General features: G+C 65.3%; 5 protein-coding genes across 16 annotated transcripts; 2 read left to right on the top strand and 3 right to left on the bottom strand.

Annotated features, from left to right (window-relative positions):
- The first annotated feature begins 1,094 nt into the window (after positions 1 to 1,094).
- On the top strand, positions 1,095 to 6,096 carry WDR24 (WD repeat domain 24). The gene is made up of 8 exons (XM_057315154.1): positions 1,095 to 2,181; positions 3,145 to 3,322; positions 3,469 to 4,145; positions 4,616 to 4,730; positions 4,809 to 4,930; positions 5,029 to 5,133; positions 5,213 to 5,553; positions 5,675 to 6,096. The coding sequence occupies exons 1-8, from the start codon at positions 1,701 to 1,703 to the stop codon at positions 6,026 to 6,028; spliced, it is 2,373 nt and encodes a 790-aa protein (XP_057171137.1). The 5' UTR covers positions 1,095 to 1,700; the 3' UTR covers positions 6,029 to 6,096.
- Positions 6,097 to 6,122: 26 nt separating this feature from the next.
- JMJD8 (jumonji domain containing 8) lies at positions 6,123 to 9,037 on the top strand. Of its 6 annotated transcripts, XM_057315159.1 has the most exons (9): positions 6,309 to 6,440; positions 6,515 to 6,613; positions 6,799 to 6,847; positions 6,925 to 7,021; positions 7,103 to 7,171; positions 7,266 to 7,385; positions 7,470 to 7,537; positions 7,612 to 7,746; positions 7,832 to 9,037. In XM_057315159.1, the coding sequence occupies exons 1-9, from the start codon at positions 6,340 to 6,342 to the stop codon at positions 7,910 to 7,912; spliced, it is 819 nt and encodes a 272-aa protein (XP_057171142.1). In that variant the 5' UTR covers positions 6,309 to 6,339; the 3' UTR covers positions 7,913 to 9,037. The 6 variants fall into 6 exon arrangements, with proteins under 6 accessions (XP_057171140.1, XP_048081232.1, XP_048081233.1 ...); XM_057315157.1 differs by lacking the exon at positions 6,799 to 6,847 and having other exon boundaries at positions 6,123 to 6,440; XM_048225275.2 differs by lacking the exon at positions 6,799 to 6,847 and having other exon boundaries at positions 6,123 to 6,440; positions 6,925 to 7,171; positions 7,832 to 7,928; positions 8,508 to 8,615.
- STUB1 (STIP1 homology and U-box containing protein 1) lies at positions 7,961 to 10,404 on the bottom strand. The gene is made up of 7 exons (XM_026485515.4): positions 10,112 to 10,404; positions 9,350 to 9,548; positions 9,098 to 9,263; positions 8,796 to 8,883; positions 8,609 to 8,665; positions 8,412 to 8,528; positions 7,961 to 8,333 (listed from the first exon to the last, which is right to left on the bottom strand). Exons 1-7 carry the CDS (start codon positions 10,268 to 10,270, stop codon positions 8,208 to 8,210), a joined length of 912 nt encoding a protein of 303 aa, XP_026341300.1. The 5' UTR covers positions 10,271 to 10,404; the 3' UTR covers positions 7,961 to 8,207.
- Positions 10,405 to 11,745: 1,341 nt separating this feature from the next.
- RHBDL1 (rhomboid like 1) lies at positions 11,746 to 14,392 on the bottom strand. Of its 6 annotated transcripts, none has more exons than XM_026485510.4 (8): positions 14,247 to 14,392; positions 13,622 to 13,783; positions 13,162 to 13,386; positions 12,937 to 13,085; positions 12,729 to 12,841; positions 12,554 to 12,654; positions 12,413 to 12,473; positions 11,746 to 12,337 (listed from the first exon to the last, which is right to left on the bottom strand). In XM_026485510.4, exons 1-8 carry the CDS (start codon positions 14,283 to 14,285, stop codon positions 12,066 to 12,068), a joined length of 1,122 nt encoding a protein of 373 aa, XP_026341295.1. In that variant the 5' UTR covers positions 14,286 to 14,392; the 3' UTR covers positions 11,746 to 12,065. The 6 variants fall into 6 exon arrangements, with proteins under 6 accessions (XP_026341295.1, XP_057171138.1, XP_026341297.1 ...); XM_057315155.1 differs by having other exon boundaries at positions 11,746 to 12,244; XM_026485512.4 differs by having other exon boundaries at positions 13,622 to 13,780.
- A 1,444-nt stretch (positions 14,393 to 15,836) lies between these two features.
- Positions 15,837 to 19,129, bottom strand: RHOT2 (ras homolog family member T2). Of its 2 annotated transcripts, XM_057315185.1 has the most exons (12): positions 19,007 to 19,129; positions 18,827 to 18,925; positions 18,594 to 18,702; positions 18,384 to 18,504; positions 17,996 to 18,080; positions 17,769 to 17,911; positions 17,590 to 17,690; positions 17,378 to 17,508; positions 17,216 to 17,296; positions 16,987 to 17,109; positions 16,701 to 16,903; positions 15,837 to 16,423 (listed from the first exon to the last, which is right to left on the bottom strand). In XM_057315185.1, the coding sequence occupies exons 3-12, from the start codon at positions 18,649 to 18,651 to the stop codon at positions 16,297 to 16,299; spliced, it is 1,173 nt and encodes a 390-aa protein (XP_057171168.1). In that variant the 5' UTR covers positions 18,652 to 18,702; positions 18,827 to 18,925; positions 19,007 to 19,129; the 3' UTR covers positions 15,837 to 16,296. The 2 variants fall into 2 exon arrangements, with proteins under 2 accessions (XP_057171168.1, XP_057171167.1); XM_057315184.1 differs by lacking the exon at positions 18,827 to 18,925 and having other exon boundaries at positions 18,594 to 18,826; positions 19,007 to 19,114.
- Positions 19,130 to 19,169: the final 40 nt, after the last annotated feature.

Raw genomic sequence — 19,169 nt, 5'->3', positions numbered from 1 at the left:
CAGGCCCCATGCCACCTACCAGGCCGGAAACACAGCAGTGACCAACACAGAAGGTCTCTAACCTTCCACCGCTTATGGGGGAAGTGAATGGTGCTGAAGTCATTACATATAATATTACCTTCAAAATATCCAGGATCTTAGGGCACCTGGGTGGCTCGTCTGACTTTGGCTCAGGTCATGGTCTCAGGGTCCTGGGATCGAGCCCCCCCATCGGGCTCCCTGCTCTGCATGGAGTCTGCTTGCCCCTCCCCCCACTCATGCCCGCGCTCTCTCACTCAAAAAAAGTAATAAAATCTTTAATTAAAGACAAAAAAAATCTAGGATCTAGTCCACCCCGCCAGAAGGGCATAAATGAGCCCTGTTCGGTGCCTCAGTAACGGAGCTTAATCAAGGGAGGGCAGGGATGTCCTAAAATCAGACAGCGCAGCAAGGACAGAACAGGACTCAAAACCAGGGAAGCGAGGCTCAGAGAGGGTCATTCGATCGCACGGGTCGTGTGAAGGGGCAGGTTCTGCCGGGCCCCGAAGTTGGTGGAGACCGAGACAGGCACGACCCCGGCCTGCGGGGGGTGACGCGTGTGCGCGACAGACACCGAGCGGGAAACAAAGGAACCCGTTCCGACAAGCGCCGTGGAGGCGACAGTGACTGCGGAGGCCACGAGCTGGCCGCGAAGGCCAGGCAAGACCTCGGGAAGCCTGAGTCTCGAGCTGAGGCCCGAAGCGTGCGGAGGAGCGAGCGCGCAGCCACGGCAGACGCAGCCGGCTCGGCTCCGAGCGCGCCAGGAGAGGTCGGCGCCGGCGGCTTGCGGTGCGGACCGCGGCCACGGAGCGGCACCCGGCGGCTGCGCGGGGTTGCCGTCCGGGGGAGGGATTCGGGACTCGTTAGGGCTGGCTGGACTTGCTGGGGGAGAGGCGGACACTCGCACTGAAACACGGTGGTCAAGACCAAGCGCAAAGGCGGAATCGGGCGAGCCCAGGGCAGCGCCTCGACCGCCGCTTCCACCAGCTCAGCTCCCTGATCCGGAACGTGTTTGGTGTGGGCTCCCGCTTCCGGCGAGGCGCTGGCGACAAGGACCACTTCCGGCGAGCGGGGCGGCGGGGACGGGAAACAGAAGGGCTGCTTCCGGCGCGGCGGTTCCGGCCAGGCCCGGCCCGGCAATTTTAGGAAGTGGTTCTGGTGCCCGCGGAGGGAGAGGCTTCTCCGAGCCTCCGAACGAGTTCCCGCTGCCTCCGCTCCCCCGTGCAGCCGGCCTCTCGTCCGGCCAGTGCCCTCGAGCTTCCTAAACAGCTTGGTCCTTGACGTCCGTGTGTGTCCCCGGCGCCCCTCTGCCCCTCCCCGGAGGCCCCGGGACGCACTGTGTGGACTGGGGGACCTACCGCGCTTCCTTGCAGGGACTGACTGACCGAAAGACCACTGACCGCCCAGATCGGACTGTTGGGGGGATGGAGCGCTGGCCCGGGCTCGGACTGACCAGGTAGGGTCTCCCCGGAAGGCAGACGGGCCGAGCTCCGGGGCAGCGATGTCTCCGCCTCACTGAGCCGCAGCGAGCTGTTCCGGGCCGGCTCACCAAGACTGACCCGCCCAAGGGCAAACAATTCTGGGGGATCCAACCAGGGTGAAGGGTCTCAACTGACAGGCCCCTCCAGGCTGACCAGGCCAGCCCGCTGCACCGACCTCCTGTCCCCACCACCCGTGCAGCCATGGAGAAGATGTCGCGGGTGACCACGGCCCTGGGTGGCAGCGCGCTGACGGGCCGCACTATGCACTGCCACCTGGACGCCCCAGCCAATGCCATCAGCGTGTGCCGTGATGCCGCGCAGGTGGTCGTGGCGGGCCGCAGCATCTTCAAGATCTATGCCATTGAGGACGAGCAGTTTGTGGAGAAGCTGAACCTCCGTGTGGGCCGCAAGCCCTCACTCAACCTGAGCTGCGCAGACGTGGTCTGGCACCAGATGGATGAGAACCTGCTGGCCACGGCGGCCACCAACGGCGTGGTGGTCACCTGGAACCTGGGACGGCCATCCCGCAACAAGCAGGACCAGCTGTTCACAGAGCACAAGCGCACGGTGAACAAAGTCTGCTTCCACCCCACCGAGGCCCACGTGTTGCTCAGCGGTTCCCAGGACGGCTTCATGAAGTGCTTTGACCTCCGTAGAAAGGACTCCGTCAGCACCTTCTCGGGTGAGGCCCCGGAGGCTGGTCGGGCAGGTGGAGAAGTGCGTTGGGTGCATCACAGGCCTCCAGATACGTTCCCAGAAAATACTAAAAGAGTGGGTGAGGATCAGCTCGGGAAGGGCAGGCTATGGGACCAGGGGCAGAGCCAACCTGAGCCGCTGAGCAGAGGGTCAGTTTTGCTGCCTCTGGTCCTGCCTCAGAGCTCCAGGCCACTTCATGGCAGGAAGCCCACCGGGCCCTCCAGGGTCTCCAGCTCAGGGATGGAGAGGAGGAGGGGTATGCTGCCTGCCCCCCCCCCCAGTTCTTTTCCCAGCAGGCCCAGCTCCTTGACACCTGGCCTTGAGCCAGCTATTCCTTGCCCACCTTGCAGAGACCAACCCAAGCATGAGGTGGAAACCTCAGTTGCCTCAGAGAATTGGGGGCCTCTCAAGACAGACCCTGAGCTGTGCCGTGGAAAAGCTAGAGTCCTCGAAGGCTGCTGGGGTGGAGGTCCATGGGGGTGGACCTAGACCTTTAAGGTCTCCAGTCCCGTGGGGCTGAGCCAGCAGCTCCAGCTGAAGGTGAAGTGTTGGGGCAGAAGTTGGGGCCTCCCTCAGGGGAGTGCATACAGATAGCACAGCAAGGCCCGTTTGCTCAGTCCTGAAGCCAGGCCACAGCTCTGTGCAAGAACCAATGTCAGAGGAACCATCCAAGGGAAAATCGAGGTCCAGGTTTTTGATTGAAAAACTATACGATGCCTGGCATCTTGCTCCCTGGCCTGATCTACTGTATCTTCTCCAGGAAGCCTCTCCTCTCCACTGTCCATTCCAGGCAGGCTCAGAGGTGTCTACTCCACCTTCTAGGCCTCCCCGCCTTGGCCGCAGGCAGGCATGTGACAGCAGTCCACAGTCTCTCCAAGGGCTCCACCCTTGGCTGCTCTCTCTCCCGGAGAGCCTTCACCTTCTCCCTCCATCGACGTCCTCCCCACAGGCCAGTCTGAGAGCGTGCGGGATGTCCAGTTCAGCATCCGGGACTACTTCACCTTCGCCTCCACCTTTGAGAACGGCAACGTGCAGCTCTGGGACATACGACGGCCCGACCGCTGTGAGAGAATGTTCACCGCCCACAACGGGCCTGTCTTCTGCTGCGACTGGCACCCTGAGGACAGGTGTGAGGTGGGGTGGCGTGGGGGCGCAGGCAGCAGGGTGGCATGGGCGGGCTCACGGAGGGGCTGCCTCCAGACCTGTGAGGCAGAGAGTGGGGAGCCCTCCCACCCCCGGAGAGGACATTGAGGGTTTCGTGGATCTATTGTAGGGGCTGGCTGGCCACAGGTGGGCGTGACAAGATGGTCAAGGTCTGGGACATGACCACACACCGTGCCAAGGAGGTGCACTGCGTGCAAACCATCGCCTCAGTAGCCCGCGTCAAGTGGCGGCCTGAGTGCCGCCACCACCTGGCCACTTGCTCTATGATGGTGGACCATAACATCTATGTGTGGGACGTGCGCCGGCCTTTTGTCCCGGCTGCCATGTTTGAGGAGCACCGCGACGTCACAACAGGCATTGCCTGGCGCCACCCCCATGACCCCTCCTTCCTGCTCTCCGGCTCTAAGGACAGCACATTGTGCCAGCACCTGTTCCGTGATGCCAGCCAGCCTGTTGAGCGTGCCAACCCCGAGGGCCTCTGCTATGGCCTCTTTGGGGACTTGGCCTTTGCCGCTAAGGAGAGCCTAGTGGCCACCGAGTCTGGGCGCAAGCCCTATGCCGGTGATCGGCGCCACCCCATCTTCTTCAAGCGCAAGCTCGATCCTGCCGAGCCCTTTGTGGGCCTCGCATCTAGTGCCCTCAGCGTCTTTGAGATAGAGCCTGGCAGTGGCAGCATGAGCTGGTTCGTGGACACCGCCGAGCGTTATGCCCTGGCTGGTCGGCCTCTGGCCGAGCTCTGTGACCACAATGCGAAAGTGGCTCGGGAGCTTGGCCGCAACCAGGTAGGTGGGGTGGGCCAGGGGCTGCACCCAGACCCTGCCCTGGGTTCAGTGCTCAGCTCTGGAGGCTGGCACCACCAGCCAGCACTCTGATAATTAAGGGTACCCAGTACCCTGGAGTGGACCAGATGCCAGTGCCATCATTGGGGTGCAGGCCTGGGGTGTTACGGTGTTCAGGCCCCCTCTTGTGGCACATTTTCCCTTTAGGTTTCCCACGGCATCTGACCCCACAGAGGTCCACGTAGCTTCTTGTTGTCTTCCTGGGACCGCATGCTCATTTCCATGTTGGCTGCCTCCAGTTTCTGCTTCTTTCTATCCCCTTGTAGGATGGAGACTAGGCTTCATTTTCCCCAGCTGGGGTGGACGAGGACATTGGGTGCCTAGGGCAGCTGAACGTTGGGAGTCTGTGGTTCCACCCAGGAGTTGGGGGGTTGCATGGGGTGCCCTTGTGAGTGCCTGGCACCCGCCCTTAGGTAGCACAGACCTGGACCATGCTGCGGATCATCTACTGTAGCCCTGGCCTGGCGTCCGCCACCAGCCTCAACCACAGCGTGGGCAAGGGCAGCTCTTGCGGCTTGCCACTCATGAACAGGTAGACATCCGGGGGTGGCTCTCCTCAGAGGGTGGAACTGTTGGAGCCCATCTACCCATTGGCCTTCCCTGCCCCCAGTTTCAACTTGAAGGATATGGCCCCAGGGTTGGGCAGTGAGACCAGGCTGGACCGTAGCAAGGGTGACACACGGAGCGACACAGTGCTGCTTGACTCCTCAGCCACACTCATCACCAATGAGGGTAGGCTGGGGGGTGGACAGGGCATTGATGGGAGCGGGGCTAGGGCATCCCAGAATCAGCGGCTCTGGAACACCCCCCTCTCCCCCGTTAATGGGCAGATAATGAAGAGACAGAGGGCAGCGACGTGCCTGCAGACTACCTGCTGGGTGACGTGGAGGGCGAGGAGGAGGAGCTGTACCTGTTGGACCCGGAACACGCACACCGTGAGTTGGGGCTGGGGGAGCAGGGGTGGCAGGTGGGGCCAGAGGCTCAGACCTTGCCTTCCCTGTCCCTGCCTCGCAGCGGAGGAGCCAGAGTACGTGCTGCCCCAGGAAGCCTTCCCACTACGCCACGAGATAGTGGACACTCCGCCTGGCCCCGAGCACCTGCAGGACAAGGCCGACTCGCCCCACGTGAGCGGCAGCGAGGCTGATGCAGCTTCCCTAGCGCCCGTGGACTCCTCCTTCTCGCTCATCTCTATCTCACATGCGCTCTACGACACGCGCTTGCCACCTGACTTCTTCAGTGCTCTGGTGTGCGACATGCTGCGCTTCTATGCCGAGCAGGGAGACGTGCAGATGGCTGTGTCCGTGCTCATTGTGCTGGGCGAGCGCGTGCGCAAAGACATCGACGAGCAGACGCAGGTGGGTGACTGGGACGAGGTGAGAGGGCCTCCCTGCCACCCCCGCACCCACGCGCTCCGGGCGAGCCCCACAGTGTGCCCACCTCCAGGCCTCTGCCTCCCTCCCCTCCTTGCACCGCCAGGAGCACTGGTACACGTCCTACATCGACTTGCTGCAGCGCTTCTGCCTCTGGAACGTGTCCAACCAGGTGGTCAAGCTCAGCACCAGCCGTGCCATCAGCTGCCTCAACCAGGCGTCCACCACTCTGCACGTCAACTGCAGCCACTGCAAGCGGCCCATGAGCAGCCGCGGCTGGGTCTGCGACCGGTGCCACCGCTGCGCCAGCATGTGCGCCGTCTGCCACCACGTGGTCAAGGGTCTGTTCGTGTGGTGCCAGGGCTGCAGTCACGGCGGCCACCTGCAGCACATCATGAAGTGGCTGGAGGGCAGCTCCCACTGCCCCGCGGGCTGCGGCCACCTGTGCGAGTACTCCTGACCCGCCGGCGCTGGGCTTGGGCGGGAGGGGCCGGGCGTGGGCAGCAAATAAAGGAAGCAGGAGCCGCAGTTTGAGGCTGCGTGTCCCCCGCCGCTCGCTCGTGCCGCCGATGGCCCAGGCCCCGCGCCCCGCGCCGGGCGACTCTAGTGGGAGGGTGGCCGCGTCGCCATGGGAACCTGCAGTGACCGCGAGCCTCTCTCCGGCGGCCTTCGCACCGCCTTCCGGAAATCCCCTCCCTTCCGGGGCGGGCCCGTCGTCGGCGCCGGCGCCACGACGATGGAGCTCCCGGCGTGCCTCGCAGCGGCGGGCTCATGGCGCCGGGGGCGCGGCCGCGGCCGCGGTTGCTGCTGGCGGTGTGGACGCTGGCGGCTCTGGCCCGGCGCGGCTCCGGGGAAGCGGGCGATGGAGGGTGGTGAGCGGCGCCGGCGGGCGGGCGGGGGAAGCGGCCGCGCGGTGAAGTGGGCCGCTGACCCGCTGTGCCCGCAGGCAGCGGCGCGGGCCCGGGGCGCCGGCGGCCCTGGCGGAGGAACAGCGCTGCGCGGTGGAGCGTCGGGCCGACCTCAGCTACTCCGAGTTCGTGCAGCAGTACGTGTGCCCCCTCGCACTGGCCACCCCTCCCACACCCCACTGACCGTGCCCCAGAGCGCTGCTGTCACGCCCTCGTTCGCCACCCGTCCGCCCGGGTCCCCCAAGATTCCCCCCTCTTTGAGCAGACGCGGGCGGGCTGGGGCGGGCGGGCGTGAGACTGGGCCGTGACTCTGCCCTTGCAGCTACGCCTTCTCCAGACCCGTCATCCTGCAGGGGCTCACAGACAACTCGGTGAGTGCTGGCGCCCCTCCTGGCCACTTGTCCCCCATGTCGGGCCCGGCCCTTGAGTCTTTTCCCCATCTCCTCAGAGGTTCCGGGCCCTCTGCTCCCGAGAAAGGCTACTGGCCTCGTTTGGAGACAGCGTGGTTCGGCTGAGCACTGCCAATACCTACTCCTACCGGAAAGGTGAGCTGCCGCACCCCGCAGCCCAGCTTGCCAGCATCTTGCAGGCAGCCTCTGCCGGCCCTCATCAGCCCCTCCCCGCAGTGGACCTGCCCTTCCAGGAGTATGTGGAGCACTTGCTGCATCCCCAGGACCCTACCTCCTTGGGCAACAGTGAGTTCGATTTGGTTGGCCATGGGGTGGGATGGGGGCACTTGGAGTGCCCAGGTGCCAAGAACCCTGCGCCTCCTGTGTTCTTGGTTGGCAGACACCTTGTATTTCTTTGGGGACAACAATTTCAGCGAGTGGGCATCACTGTTTCAGCACTACTCTCCACCACCATTTAGCCTATTGGGTACCACTACTGCTTACAGCTTTGGAATTGCAGGTGGGTATCTGCAAAGGGATTTGGAAGGGAAGAGAAGACTATAAGTTGGGTTGCATCAGCAGCTGCTCATAAATGACCCCACAGGAGCTGGTTCTGGGGTGCCCTTCCACTGGCATGGGCCCGGGTTCTCAGAGGTGATCTACGGCCGCAAGGTCAGCAGAGGATGGGCGCCAGGGTTTGGGGCTTACTGATGGCAACAGAGTGACCTTGCTGCTCTCACCCTCAGCGCTGGTTCCTATACCCCCCTGAGAAAACACCAGAGTTCCATCCCAACAAAACCACACTGACCTGGCTTCAGGACACGTACCCAACCCTGGCACCATCTGTGAGGCCCCTGGAGTGCACCGTCCAGGCTGGGGAGGTCAGTAGGTGGCAGGAAGGGGCCAGGCTGGACCAGACGCCCCCATCCCAACTAATCCCTGTGCCCCACCCTCACCCCCCACCAGGTGCTGTATTTCCCTGACCGGTGGTGGCATGCCACACTCAACCTGGACACCAGTGTCTTCATCTCTACCTTCCTCGGCTAGCCAGAGTGGGTGGCTGGTGAGCCCAGCACACACCAGCACACACCCCTGTAGTGCTCACAGATTTTATTACAGGACAGTGGTGGCAGCAGCCCACCCTCACCTGCTGTTTCTGGCCCAGATGGGGGTGGAGGTGGGGCTCATGGTCCAGCAGCAGAACTGATGAGGGTGAAGTTGGGGACACCAGGGCAGGGATCTAGGGACACAAACTATGTACAGGGACTGGGAGCTATTGCCCCAAGGCCCTCCTGGGCCAGGGCACTAGGCAAAGCAGGCAGCCCTGGCCCCTTGCCCGGCCTCAGTAGTCCTCCACCCAGCCGTTCTCGGAGATGAACGCATCAATGACCTCTTTCATGGCCAGGTTGGGGATGAGCTGTTCCTGGGTCAGGGGGCTCCGGGTGACAGGGTCAAAGTGGCCCACGCGCTGCAGTGTGCAGTGACAACAGGGTCAGAAAGTGCTCAGTGGTTATGGGTCCTGCTCCCAACACTTGTGGGCCCTCACCTGCAGATGCTCCTCAATGTCCTTGCGGTCGTAGGTGATGCCGCTGGGTGTGATGCATGGCTCCCGCATGAGCTCAAAGCTGATCTTGCCACACAGGTAGTCCGGGATGTCTCGCTTCTGCAGCACATGGGGTGAGGTCAGGCATCAGGGTGGAGACACTGCTCCAGTTCCTGCCACCCAGAGGATAGACACCTTACCTTTCTCTTCTCATCCACCTGGGAGAAAAGCTCATCCATGTCTGCTAAGTACTTGTCCTGTGAAGAACCAGGCAGCTACGCGTGGGCCGGATGCCCCATCCCCCTTCCCCCGGCACAGGCACGGGCACCCTCCCGTCACAGGCACACAAACACGCACACATCCACACGTGGGCTGGGGCACCCTCACATGCTTGGCCTCGATGCAGGCCTGCTGGGCCCGGATGTGGCCATCGTCCTCATCACCCTCATGGTTCCGCTGGCATTCTTCTAACTCCCTGGGGGTCGACCAGGAGCTAGTCAGAAATGGGTCTGGCCAGAAGAGGTCACACTCCACCCCAACCTTGGGCTCGTTCAGGTCTCGCTTCCCTCCATCTCCTGCTCGCCAGTGTTGGCCTTCAATAAACACCTGTGTTCTTGACTCAGAGTTAACCCCGGAGTGCTGACTTGGGGGTGGGTGGGGCCCTGGAGCCTGCCACTACCACAGCCCACCTCTCCCGCTCGGCCACAATAAGCCGAGTGAGGTAGGAGTGCAGCTCGTTCTCCTGATGGATGCGCCGCTCCTCAATGCTGTTCCAGCGCTTCTTCTTGGCGATGCGCAGAGCACTAGGGATGTCATCCCCAAAGTTGAGCCGCTGCTCCTTGGCCAGGTTGTAGGCTGGGGGAACAGGGGCTTCAGGTCACCTGGCCAGTCCATCCAGCTGGTCCCAGGTGCCCCTGTAAGCGGACAACCTGTAGGCCCACCTCGCTGCAGATTGGCGATGGCCTCGTCATAGCTCTCCATCTCTAGCTGGCATTGCCCCAGGAAGAAGTGCGCCTTCACAGACTGCCCGTCCAGTTCCAAAGCCCGCCGGCAGTCGGCCAGGGCCTGCTCATGCTGCTGCATCTTCAGGTAGCACAACGCCCGGTTGGTGTAGTACACTGCCACCAGAGGGTTGCGGGTCTGGGGACCAAGGCCAGGCCAGCCAGCGTGAGGGAGGGAGCTCTGTGCCCCTTCTCCGTCCTAGGCCCTGTCCCAGTTTAGACCCCATGGCTAGAATCAAGACACCAGAAACTTCTCAGCCCCTGCAGACTGAGGGCTGGTGGAGGGTGAACTCCCGGTCCTGAGGCCTGCATGAGCCCACCCTCTTGACTCCCAGGAGATCTTGTCAATCTAAGTTTCGCAGACCTGTGGAGATCCCCAGCTTTGGGCCTGGGGTTCTCAAGGGACAAGGATCCCTGGTCCTCGGTCCGGGGACCTCAAGCACCCTGAAGCTCCCACCCACCAAACTTCTCCAGCAACCAGCACTGGCTCGAGAGACGCGGCCTTGACCCGATTGAAACAAGATCATCACTTAGCTCTCAGGGCCCTAACGCCCCCGCGTACGAACCAAGAGCCTCCGAAGGTCCGGCGGGAATGGCCGGGCAGGGGCTCCGGGGAGGTCGCAGGGCCAAAGCCCGGGCCTGGGCCCCGCCCCCTCCCCTGGCCCGGACGCCGGTCCCCTCCCCCGGCGCGGGCGCACTCACGATAGCACGGCCGTAGCAGGCCGCCGCCTCCGGGTACTTGCGGCCCACGAACAGCCGGTTGCCCTGCTCCTTGAGCTCCTGCGCGCTCGGGCTCTTTTCGGGGCTTCCGCCGCCGGCGCCCAGCCGCGCGCCGCCCTCCTTCTCCTCCTTGCCCTTCATGGCGCCGCGCGGCACAGCCTGGGCTTCGCTCCCAGGCTCCGCGTCTGGCCCGCCCTGCGCCCGCAGCCCGAGCCCCCGATCCGCTCGGGCCCGGTCCAGCGATCCGCCACCGGAACTTCCGGCCGCGCGGGGCGGGGCCAGAGGGGCGGGCGGACGCGCGGCGGGCGGGGACGCGCGTGCGTTCGACCGGCCGGGGGGGAGGGGGCGGAGTCGGCTGGGAGCATGCGCTCGAGGCAAAGCGACCCGCGACGCCCAAGTCCGGAGCAGCGCCAGGACGGCCGCCCGGCTGCTCTCGGCCCCGCCCCGCGCGCGGACACGGCGGCTGCCCGCGGGCCGCGGGGCCGCCGTCCGGGCGCCGCACGGGGAGGTGCTGTGGCGCGCGGACCGCCAGGGGCGGCTAGAAGCCCTGGACCGATGGTAGAGCGGGGGAGGGGCCGTCAGTAGGGCGAAGACCGCCCTTCCCCAGGGACCGAGAGGAGCGCCCGCGGTCACCGAGGGCCGAGCGCAGAAACACGTGACACGAACCGAGCTGGAGCGGCCGCGGGCGTGGAAGCTGGTGGTGAGGGCTTCCCCCGCGCGGGGCGGGGCCTGGCGGCGTGGGCGGAGCTTCCTCGCGGGGCGGCTCCGCGTAGTGAGGTCCACCACCCGCGACCCCCAACCCACCCCCGGCCCGGCTTGGCCGGCAGAGCCGGGCGCCCCGCGGGGTCGCGGGCTAGAGGGCCGGACCCGGCCGGTTAGTGACCTTGCCTGTGAAGCAGGCCCATGGCCACGTCCGTGACACCGGGGGTCCCTGGGAGCTTGTCCAGACCCTGGTGGGACACAAGTCCTGGCTGCAGGGGCTCCGCGGGCGGCGCCTTCGTGTCCCAGCGCGCAGCGGCCGCGTACTCTCCGGCAGAGGTGAGGGCCTGCTGGCAGGCCGGGTGCAGTATGCCGCGCCGTACAGGAGGATCGCGTGGCCGGCGGCCCCGGGCCTCAGCCTCCCTCTGCCCCTCCCGAGGCAGTCCCTCGGGGCGGTGGACCCCTCACCATGTGGAGACAGCAGCATGGACATGGGCTGTGGGGGAGAAGCTGTGCCCCGACCTGCTGCCCGACCATGGCCCCATCGCGGCCATTCCCGAGGACACTGCGGCGGCCGAGAAATGCACAAGGCAGGCTGCCTGAACTTGGCTGTGGCGCGGGCGTCACCCGCCAGGTTTCTCTGGAGGGTGGGCTGCCCCAGCAGGAGGCTGGGTGCTGTCGGAGCTCAATAAATGCTTGCTGAACTCCCAGCTGACTGTGAGGACCACAGCTCCTCCCCACGCCCACCTCACACACACACACACACACACACACACACACACACACACACTCCTCGTACGGGTGCACGGGTGCAGAACAGCAAGGGGGGAGCTCATGGAGGGAAGGGCCCTTAGGGTCTGCTCCGTGAGTGGGAGGGAGGCCAGGCCAGTCCCCAGAGCCCGGGTACAGCCACCTGCTGCTGTGTAAAATATTTATTCATTCTCCAAAAAGGCTCAGACCGCAAATTCGGGGGAGAGGCCAGGGCTGGGTCTCCTCTGGGGCCACACTTGGGGAGCTCCACTGTCTGGCCAGGCAGTCCTACCTCCCCAGGCCTGGGAGGGGATGGCCAGGGCTGATGTAAGGCTTGGCCTGGACTCAGTGGGTTACAGGGGCCACCTGCCCCCACGGAGGAGAAGCAGTCTTGAGATGTACATTCACAGAGGGCGGACATGCAGGCTCGCCTGGTGGCCAGCCCGCATACACCTGTGCCCTGGCCCACATGGCCCTGGGGAGCCCATCAAGGTGGTGGAGGGATGTGGGCGCCCAGCAGGTCGTAGGCGAAGACGTTCCAGAAGATGGCAAAGAGCAGGAAAGTGCCATAGGCAAGCAGCACCACCCACCAGCCACACTGGTCCCGCAGGCGTTCCTCATAGCTGCGTAGGATGGTCAGACCCATGCTGACCCCTACCACTGCACCTGCCAGGTGTGCCATGAAGCTGGGCTGGGGGCCCGAGGCAGGCAGTGGTGGGGAAAAGCGGAGCCACACGGCCCGGCCCACCTCGGAACTCACTGCAGAGAAAGGTGGCAGGTGGGAGGCACCCTGGCCTTAGGCTGAGGCCCCCCAGCCCCCTGACCCCTACTTACTGCACACCAAGGCCAGCACCATCCTCAGCAGCTTGTAGGGACACCTCATCCCAGCCCAGTTCTGATGGGGCGTGAGACAGAGGCTGTGAGGCAGGCCTTGTGGGCCCCTCCCCACACCCACCCCACAGTCTGCCCTATTACCATGACGACGTTGGCCAGGTGTGCCGAGCACAGGGCGTAGACCCCACCAGAGCCCCCCACCACAGGGGCCCGCATGTCGGTAATGGAGACAGTCAGGGAGCCTGTGTGAGCAAAGGGAGAGCCATGAGGGTGAGGCTCACCAGTAAGATGGCCAGGGGGCACGTGCCTGCCTCACCTGCCAGCACACCGGCCAGGTACAGCAGGCTGATGCGGAGCAGACCATGCACCATCTCCAAGGGCACCCCAATCATCAGCTGCAGGAGCGCATTGAACCCTAGTTGCTCCAGGCTGGACATGTGGGTGTAAACAGACGTGAGGTCAGCTGTCAGGCCACCAGCCCCTGACTCCCATCAGACGGATGTTGGCGGGGGGCCCCCACTCACCCAACGTGCATGAACATATAGGTGAGGAAGCGCCAGGCTCGGGCACGGTGGCCAGGGTGGTACACGAGGGGGCTCTTCATGTATTCAGGGTGGTAGGTCTGCAGCACCCACTTGTTGAGTCGAGCCCCGTAGCACAGGAACACGATGATCTGGGGGAGAGAGGCATTAGGGGCAGGCAGGGCCAGGCTCGTGGGGGGCTCCTGGGTGGCAGACAAGTGGGCACACCTGGGCGAGGGTGACTGAGGCCATAAACACGGGGGGTGGACAGCTGCGGTGCCGGTAAAAGTACCAGTGGCGGTCCACCTCTCGGGGCAGGATCTCGTAGGCAACATAGCGCACAAACCGCTTGTAGACACCCAGGCCTGGCTCGTCCAGCAGCCCGTCCCGGGGCAGTGCCCGCTGTCCGTTGGCGATGGCCCGCTTAAAGCTGCTTGAGCGTTTGCTGCTGATCTGGAGGGGGGTGGCCCTAAGCATGGGCCATCATACTCCCCGCCCCCCCAGAGCCACCCTGTCCCCTTGGCCCGCCCAGCTCCTGGTAGAGTCTGAGTCCCTGCCCCAAGTCCACGCCCCTCCCTGGTGGGAAGGGCAGGGAGTGGGGGCTGCCTGCCCACCCCACTCCAGCCAGGCACTGTGCCTGCCAAGGCTTGGGCCCCTACCCCTGCTGTCCGCCCATTATGACACTGACCAGGTCCACCAGCTCCTGGTAGCAGACCTGGCCCCGCTCGTTGCTCTGGGCCAAGGCCACCAGCATGTCCAGCTTGGCCGGGTCCAGGGGCAGCTCATGGCTGTGCACCAGGCCGGTGAAGGTGTCCGCACCGATGAAACCTGTGTGCTCAGGGTCCAGCTGCTGGGGGGGGGGGGCATCGGCCAAGGCTTGAGGGTGGGTCAGGCCTCCAGGCCACAGGGCTGGGCCAGGCCAGCGGGGAGTGGCAGGCTGCAAGCACCCTGGGGCCAGACTTCTGTATGCACACGGTCTCAGGAGCTCCCAGGGTACCAGTGCCTGGGTCCCAGGCCTCCAGCTCTTAGGGACTTCCCCACCTCATTTCTGCCCTGCCCCTCCTCCTAGAAGGGTAGGGCCAAGGTCTGAGGACAATCTCCCACCCTCCTATACCTCTCCAGGAACCCAGATCTGGCTTGCTCTCCCCTGGGGTGTCAGGCAGGGGACCAAGGTCGTGGGAGAGGGGGCTTGAGAGGAGGCGCCGAGCGGGGACTGGACCGCGGCTCTCTGCGAGCTCCGTCGCCTCGGCCCAGCCCAGCGGCGGAGGGCTGCGGCGGGGGCGGTGCCGGCGCCCCCCACCCACCCCACGCACCTGCTCCTGGATAAGCTGCAGCAGCGAGCTCCTGTCCATAGAGCCAGGCGGGGCCGGGGGCCGGGGTCGGCGGCCGCGGCCGGAAGGGGCTGCTCTGCGGACGACTCCGCTCCGCCCCGGCCCGGCCGCTCCGCCCGCTCCTTTCGGCGCCGCGTCACGAAGCTAGAGCCGCCCGCCCCCGCGCGCACGCTGCCGCCGCCGGCCCCGCCACGCGCGGCCGGGACTCGCGCGCGCCCCGCATGCGGACGCGCCCCAGGAAGGAAAGGCCCCGACCGGAGCTCGGGTCGCGCCGCTCCGCTCACCGCCTTCCCGTTACGGGCCGGGGCTGCTCGTCAAGCGGGCTCGGCGGCTGGGAAACTGAGTCACAGGGGAGCACCCAGATCCCTCCCTCGCTTGCCCCTCTGCTTGGGGCTTCAGCGCTGAAGCCACCGCCCCTGGGGTGCCTTCCGACCACCGCCCTGCCTGACTCCTGACTCCGGCCAGCGTGCCTGCCACATGGACACCAAGGGCAACAGGGCAGCTAGCAGGGGTCAAGGGCGAGGCTGGGTGCAGCTGTCCCTGCTCAGTCCATGGACACCAATGCCCAGCACCCACCCGGGACCGAAAAGCCCCGACCATTCCAGTTCCGGGAGTTCATGGGGAGCCTAGGCAGACCCATGGACGTTGGTGCAGAGAGCCCAATGCACGGGGCTGCAGCTGGGCCAGCAAAGGGTCCCTACTTCCTGGGGAGGGCAAGTAGACCCCTCCAGGGATGGATGTGACCGAGACCATGGGGATGTCACTCAAGATCCTGATGCCAGTCAACACTCCTGGCGCCTGGGCCTCAGGACACACTGGCCAGAAACAGCATCCGGCCCCACCCTAGAGCAGGTGAGACCCACACCCATGGGATGAGGGCCAGTGGGGCCGGTGGAAAGACAACTTCAGGGTCAACCCCAGACCTTGTGTCAGGCTGGAGCAACCCTGTTGCTCCAGGCAGAGCTCCCCCAACCTTCTACCAATAGCGGCTTGGGGCCGGCTGCCTCACAGAGAAGGGCTGACAGCAGGGAGGAGGGGGCGCCCAGCCACACCGCAGGCGCTCTGCTCCAGGCCCCAGAACACATACCCAGTAGATGCCCCACACCGGGCCCCTCCCCGGCCCAAGAAAGGGTCTCGGCCCCCCACCCTGCAGGCTGGGGCTCTCTGGCTGTCCCCTGCCCAGTGCAAGGGGCCGAGGCCTCTGGTCAGGGTGTGAGGAAAAGACGACAGAGTTCTCAGGCCAGGCCAACCCTGCACACGAGCAGCAGGGCGTCTGGGCACACCCCAGTCCCGCCCCAGCGTCCCAGACCCTTGGCACACCTCAGCCAGGCGACTGGGATGCTCAGCTTTGCAAGGCGTTGCGGCCACCAGGAGGGTCTCTCGTATCAGAACCCCTCAGGCCAGCATGGACCCGGATGGATGCAGCTGGGCCCCGAGGGAGCCCTCAGCAAGGGGACCCAGGCCTGGAGGAGAGCTGTGGGGCTCAGTAGCGAGGTTTCCAGCCCATGCTGAGACAAAGGGCGTGTTTCAGTGGATTCGAGAAAAGTCAGCTTCAGAAACCAGGATCCCAGGTGCGAAAGACACAAGTGAGGTTTAATCAGGAGAGCCACCTCATGTCTTCCGGGCGGGGTGAGGCACTGGGCCACTGCACACCAGGGAGGAGAGGGAGGCCACACGATCCTCACCCGTGTCCTTCCCCCACCCCCACCTCTGGTCCAGAGTTCTGTCTTCTGACCCCCTTCATGCCCACTGGTTGCCTGGGACCAGGAAGGAGTGGAACCCTGAGAATACTTGGGTCTGGGGGTCACTGGTTCCTCACCCATGACGCCCAGCCCCTCCAACACGTGATACCCAAACGGGGCGATGCTTGGCATGTGCAGCTGGGTAGGGACACAGGCGGCTGGGACCTGGGGGCCTGCCCTTGGGGTCAGACAAGGAGGCGGGCCAAGTGTCCCCAGAAGCCAAGTGTAGACAGAAGGAACACCTCCTCGAGCAGGCGGCCCCACACCAGCACCCAGGTGGCCCTGAGGCCTCATCGGCTCTTCACCAGGGCCCTGTAGAGTGAGAAGCTGAGGACAGCAGTGATAGCAGCCCCGATGGCCCCCAGCGTCACCCGCAGCCAGAAGGAGGTGGTGTGCAGCTCCCTGTGGGCCAGGTGTCTGCAGGAGAAAGAGGATGGCTGGAGACACCCTGGGGGTGCTGCCCAGACGCCTGCTGCCACAGCCCCCACTCTGCCTCCCGGCGCTGCGTTCCGTCCGCATGGCGCACAGCCGAACTCCCAGAGCACAGGGCCACCAGCGAGACCAGGCCCGCCCTGCACCCCCGAGTGACTCTGGCCTCGACACCACAGCTGTCTGGCTCTCCAGGCAGCAGGGACTACGGGTTCCCTGGGACAGGGCCCGGCCTCCCACCACAGGGCTGCGTGTGGGTACCCACGGGAAAGCGGCCATGGCAGCGAGCCGGGTGAACACAGCAGCGCTGAGCTTGGCCGGGCCGACACACGAGAAGGGGGCAGGGGCAGGCAACCGGTGTCTGCGGCAGAACTCCGTGGGCGACAGCCCGGGTGGCGAGATGCCTTCGGGCAGGTCGGCCTTGGAGGAGACAAAGAGGCAGGGGGTCTGCCCGTCCATGTAGTGGCGCTGCGGAGAGAGGCCGCGTGAGGTCCCTTCCCGGTCGGCCGAGGTGTGGGGACTGCCCTGGAGGGACGAGGTGGGGTGCTTGCCTTGTAGACACTGGCGCAGAGCGCGAAGGACCCGGGGTCGCTGCCATCGAACATCAAGCAGGCCACGTCACAGGTGGCATCGGGTGCGGTGGCCAGCAGGCTGTCGGCACTCACCTCGCACAGCTAGACAAAGAGCAGCCTCAGGGCGGGCGCAGGGTCAGCCCCGCGCACCACACTGAGACAGCCCCCCACGCGGACCCAGGTCTATCCTGGAGACCCCAGCACGCACTATCAGGTACTTCTCCTGCCCGTTGACCTGCACCGTGTTGATAGCATAGATGGCACGTTCCTCGGCGAACTCCCTGGTACCCTGCGTGGAGGAGGGAGCCGCGTGAAGCTCGCTGACCCGGACACCGTCCAGAGCCCCTGCCCCCCACCTGCAGATGCTCACCCTCAGGCTGCGGCCGAGAAAGGCCTGCAGGAAGGCAGACTTGCCCACTCCGCGGGCGCCCACCACCTTGCACAGGAGAACATTCCTCTGCGTCTGCCCCTTCTCCTGGTCCAGCCTCTTCTCACGAGTGACTGCGGACAGACAGCCCGGGTGAGTGGGACCGAGGGGGCTGCCAGGGAGGGGCTGGGCTCAGGGTGAAGGCGGGCACCCACCTGTGATGGCGTGGGCCTGGGAGTCCTGCTCGCAGAGGGTGGGGTAGCCCAAGTAACCAAGGTGTTCAAGACAGCGCCGGACGTCCAGATAGGTCACCAGGCTAGGGGCAGGAGGAAGGGGAGGGTGAGAGGCACGGGGTCGCTGCCGAATGGCCGGCACGGGCAGGGGCTGAACTCACGTCCACTGGCAGAGGTAGCCATGCAGAGACAGCCGGCCAGCCTCGGCACAGACCTCGAGGGGCAGCTCAGGGCCCCAGGGGGCAGCGGGGAACACGCTGAAGAAGCTCTCTAGCTCCGCAGACGAGAGGCAGCCATCATGGTCCTGTGGGCAGAGGGGCTGCGGAGACCTGCACCTGGAGGCTGGCGGGACTGGGGTGGCGCAGGGCGGAGGTCACGACATCCTTACCTGGTCGTGCTTCTCGAACACCCTCTGCACAAACTGGTAGCCCAAATGGTTGAGCTCGGTGCTGCAGCCTGGGGGCACATGCAGCCTGCAGGAGATGCGGGGGCCGTCCAGTTCCTAGGGGGCCCTGCCCGCCAGGCTCCCCACACCTCCCGGGTCTTGGGACAGGGACGGGGAGGCTCCCGCACTACCCCCTCAGCCGAGCACCGTGGCCGGAGAGCAGACTGGAGAGAACAGCACTTGGGGCAGGGGGCCCTCTGCGTCGTCCGACCCTGACCACCCACGGCAAGGCTGTCCTGGCCCAATGCCAAGGGCCCCCGATGAGGGTCGAGGAGCCCCCAGGCACCCGCCTGCCACTGACAAGGGAGGCTGAGCCCCGCCCACCACTCACGGTGGGACAAGGTAGTCCGGGGTCAGCTCCAGCGTGTCTCCATAGCCAAAGCGCCGCAGGATGGTCCACGTGGTCTCGTGGCGGCCACGCTGGATGAACAGCGTGTTCAAGAAAAGAAAGCCTGTTCCGGAAGAGGCAGAGAAGCAGATAGCACTGAGCACAGCCTGGCCGCCCCCCGCCCCCAGGGCACGGCAGGGCGTCAGGACTCACCGTCCAGGGTCAGCCGGTCATCCCGTACACCTCCTGCCACGTTCTTGCACACCACCATCTTCACGTCCTCCAGGGCCTGCGGGGCCAGGGGGTGCCCAAAGCAGGATTTCTGCCCCCGAGGGAAAGTCGTCATCAGCCAGCCAGCTGCCTCAGTGACTGCTCAGTGTCACTGAGGGCACCCGAGGCTGTGCCCTCGCGGGACGGGCAGCACCAGCAGACAGAGGGGGCCGCACCTGGAAAGCGTTGAGCTCCTCGTCACTGAGCGCCTGGTCTAGATCCTGGTCTGAGAGTCTGAAGATGCGTGTGAGGGCCTGGGCACACGCGGGCCTCAGCTGCAGGGACAGCCAGCTCAGCACGTACCCCACTCCACCGCTGCCCCCAGCCTGGCCGCCTCACCAGAGCCTGCTGCCCACCTGCTTGGCCTCGGGGTCGTAGAGCGGGGCTGTGGGGTGCAGCACGGCCTTCTGCGCATAGTAGAACAGCTCCGAGATGTTCCTCAGGTTCTTGGCAGAGCACTGGTGGCCGCAGGGACAGACTCAGAAACGTGACCAATACCCCCAAACTCAAAAGGGCCCC

This window comes from Ursus arctos, unplaced genomic scaffold (assembly GCF_023065955.2).
Source record: "Ursus arctos isolate Adak ecotype North America unplaced genomic scaffold, UrsArc2.0 scaffold_2, whole genome shotgun sequence".
In the NCBI taxonomy this organism is placed as follows: Eukaryota; Metazoa; Chordata; class Mammalia; order Carnivora; family Ursidae; genus Ursus; species Ursus arctos.
This window is presented reverse-complemented; position numbering and strand designations above follow the sequence as displayed.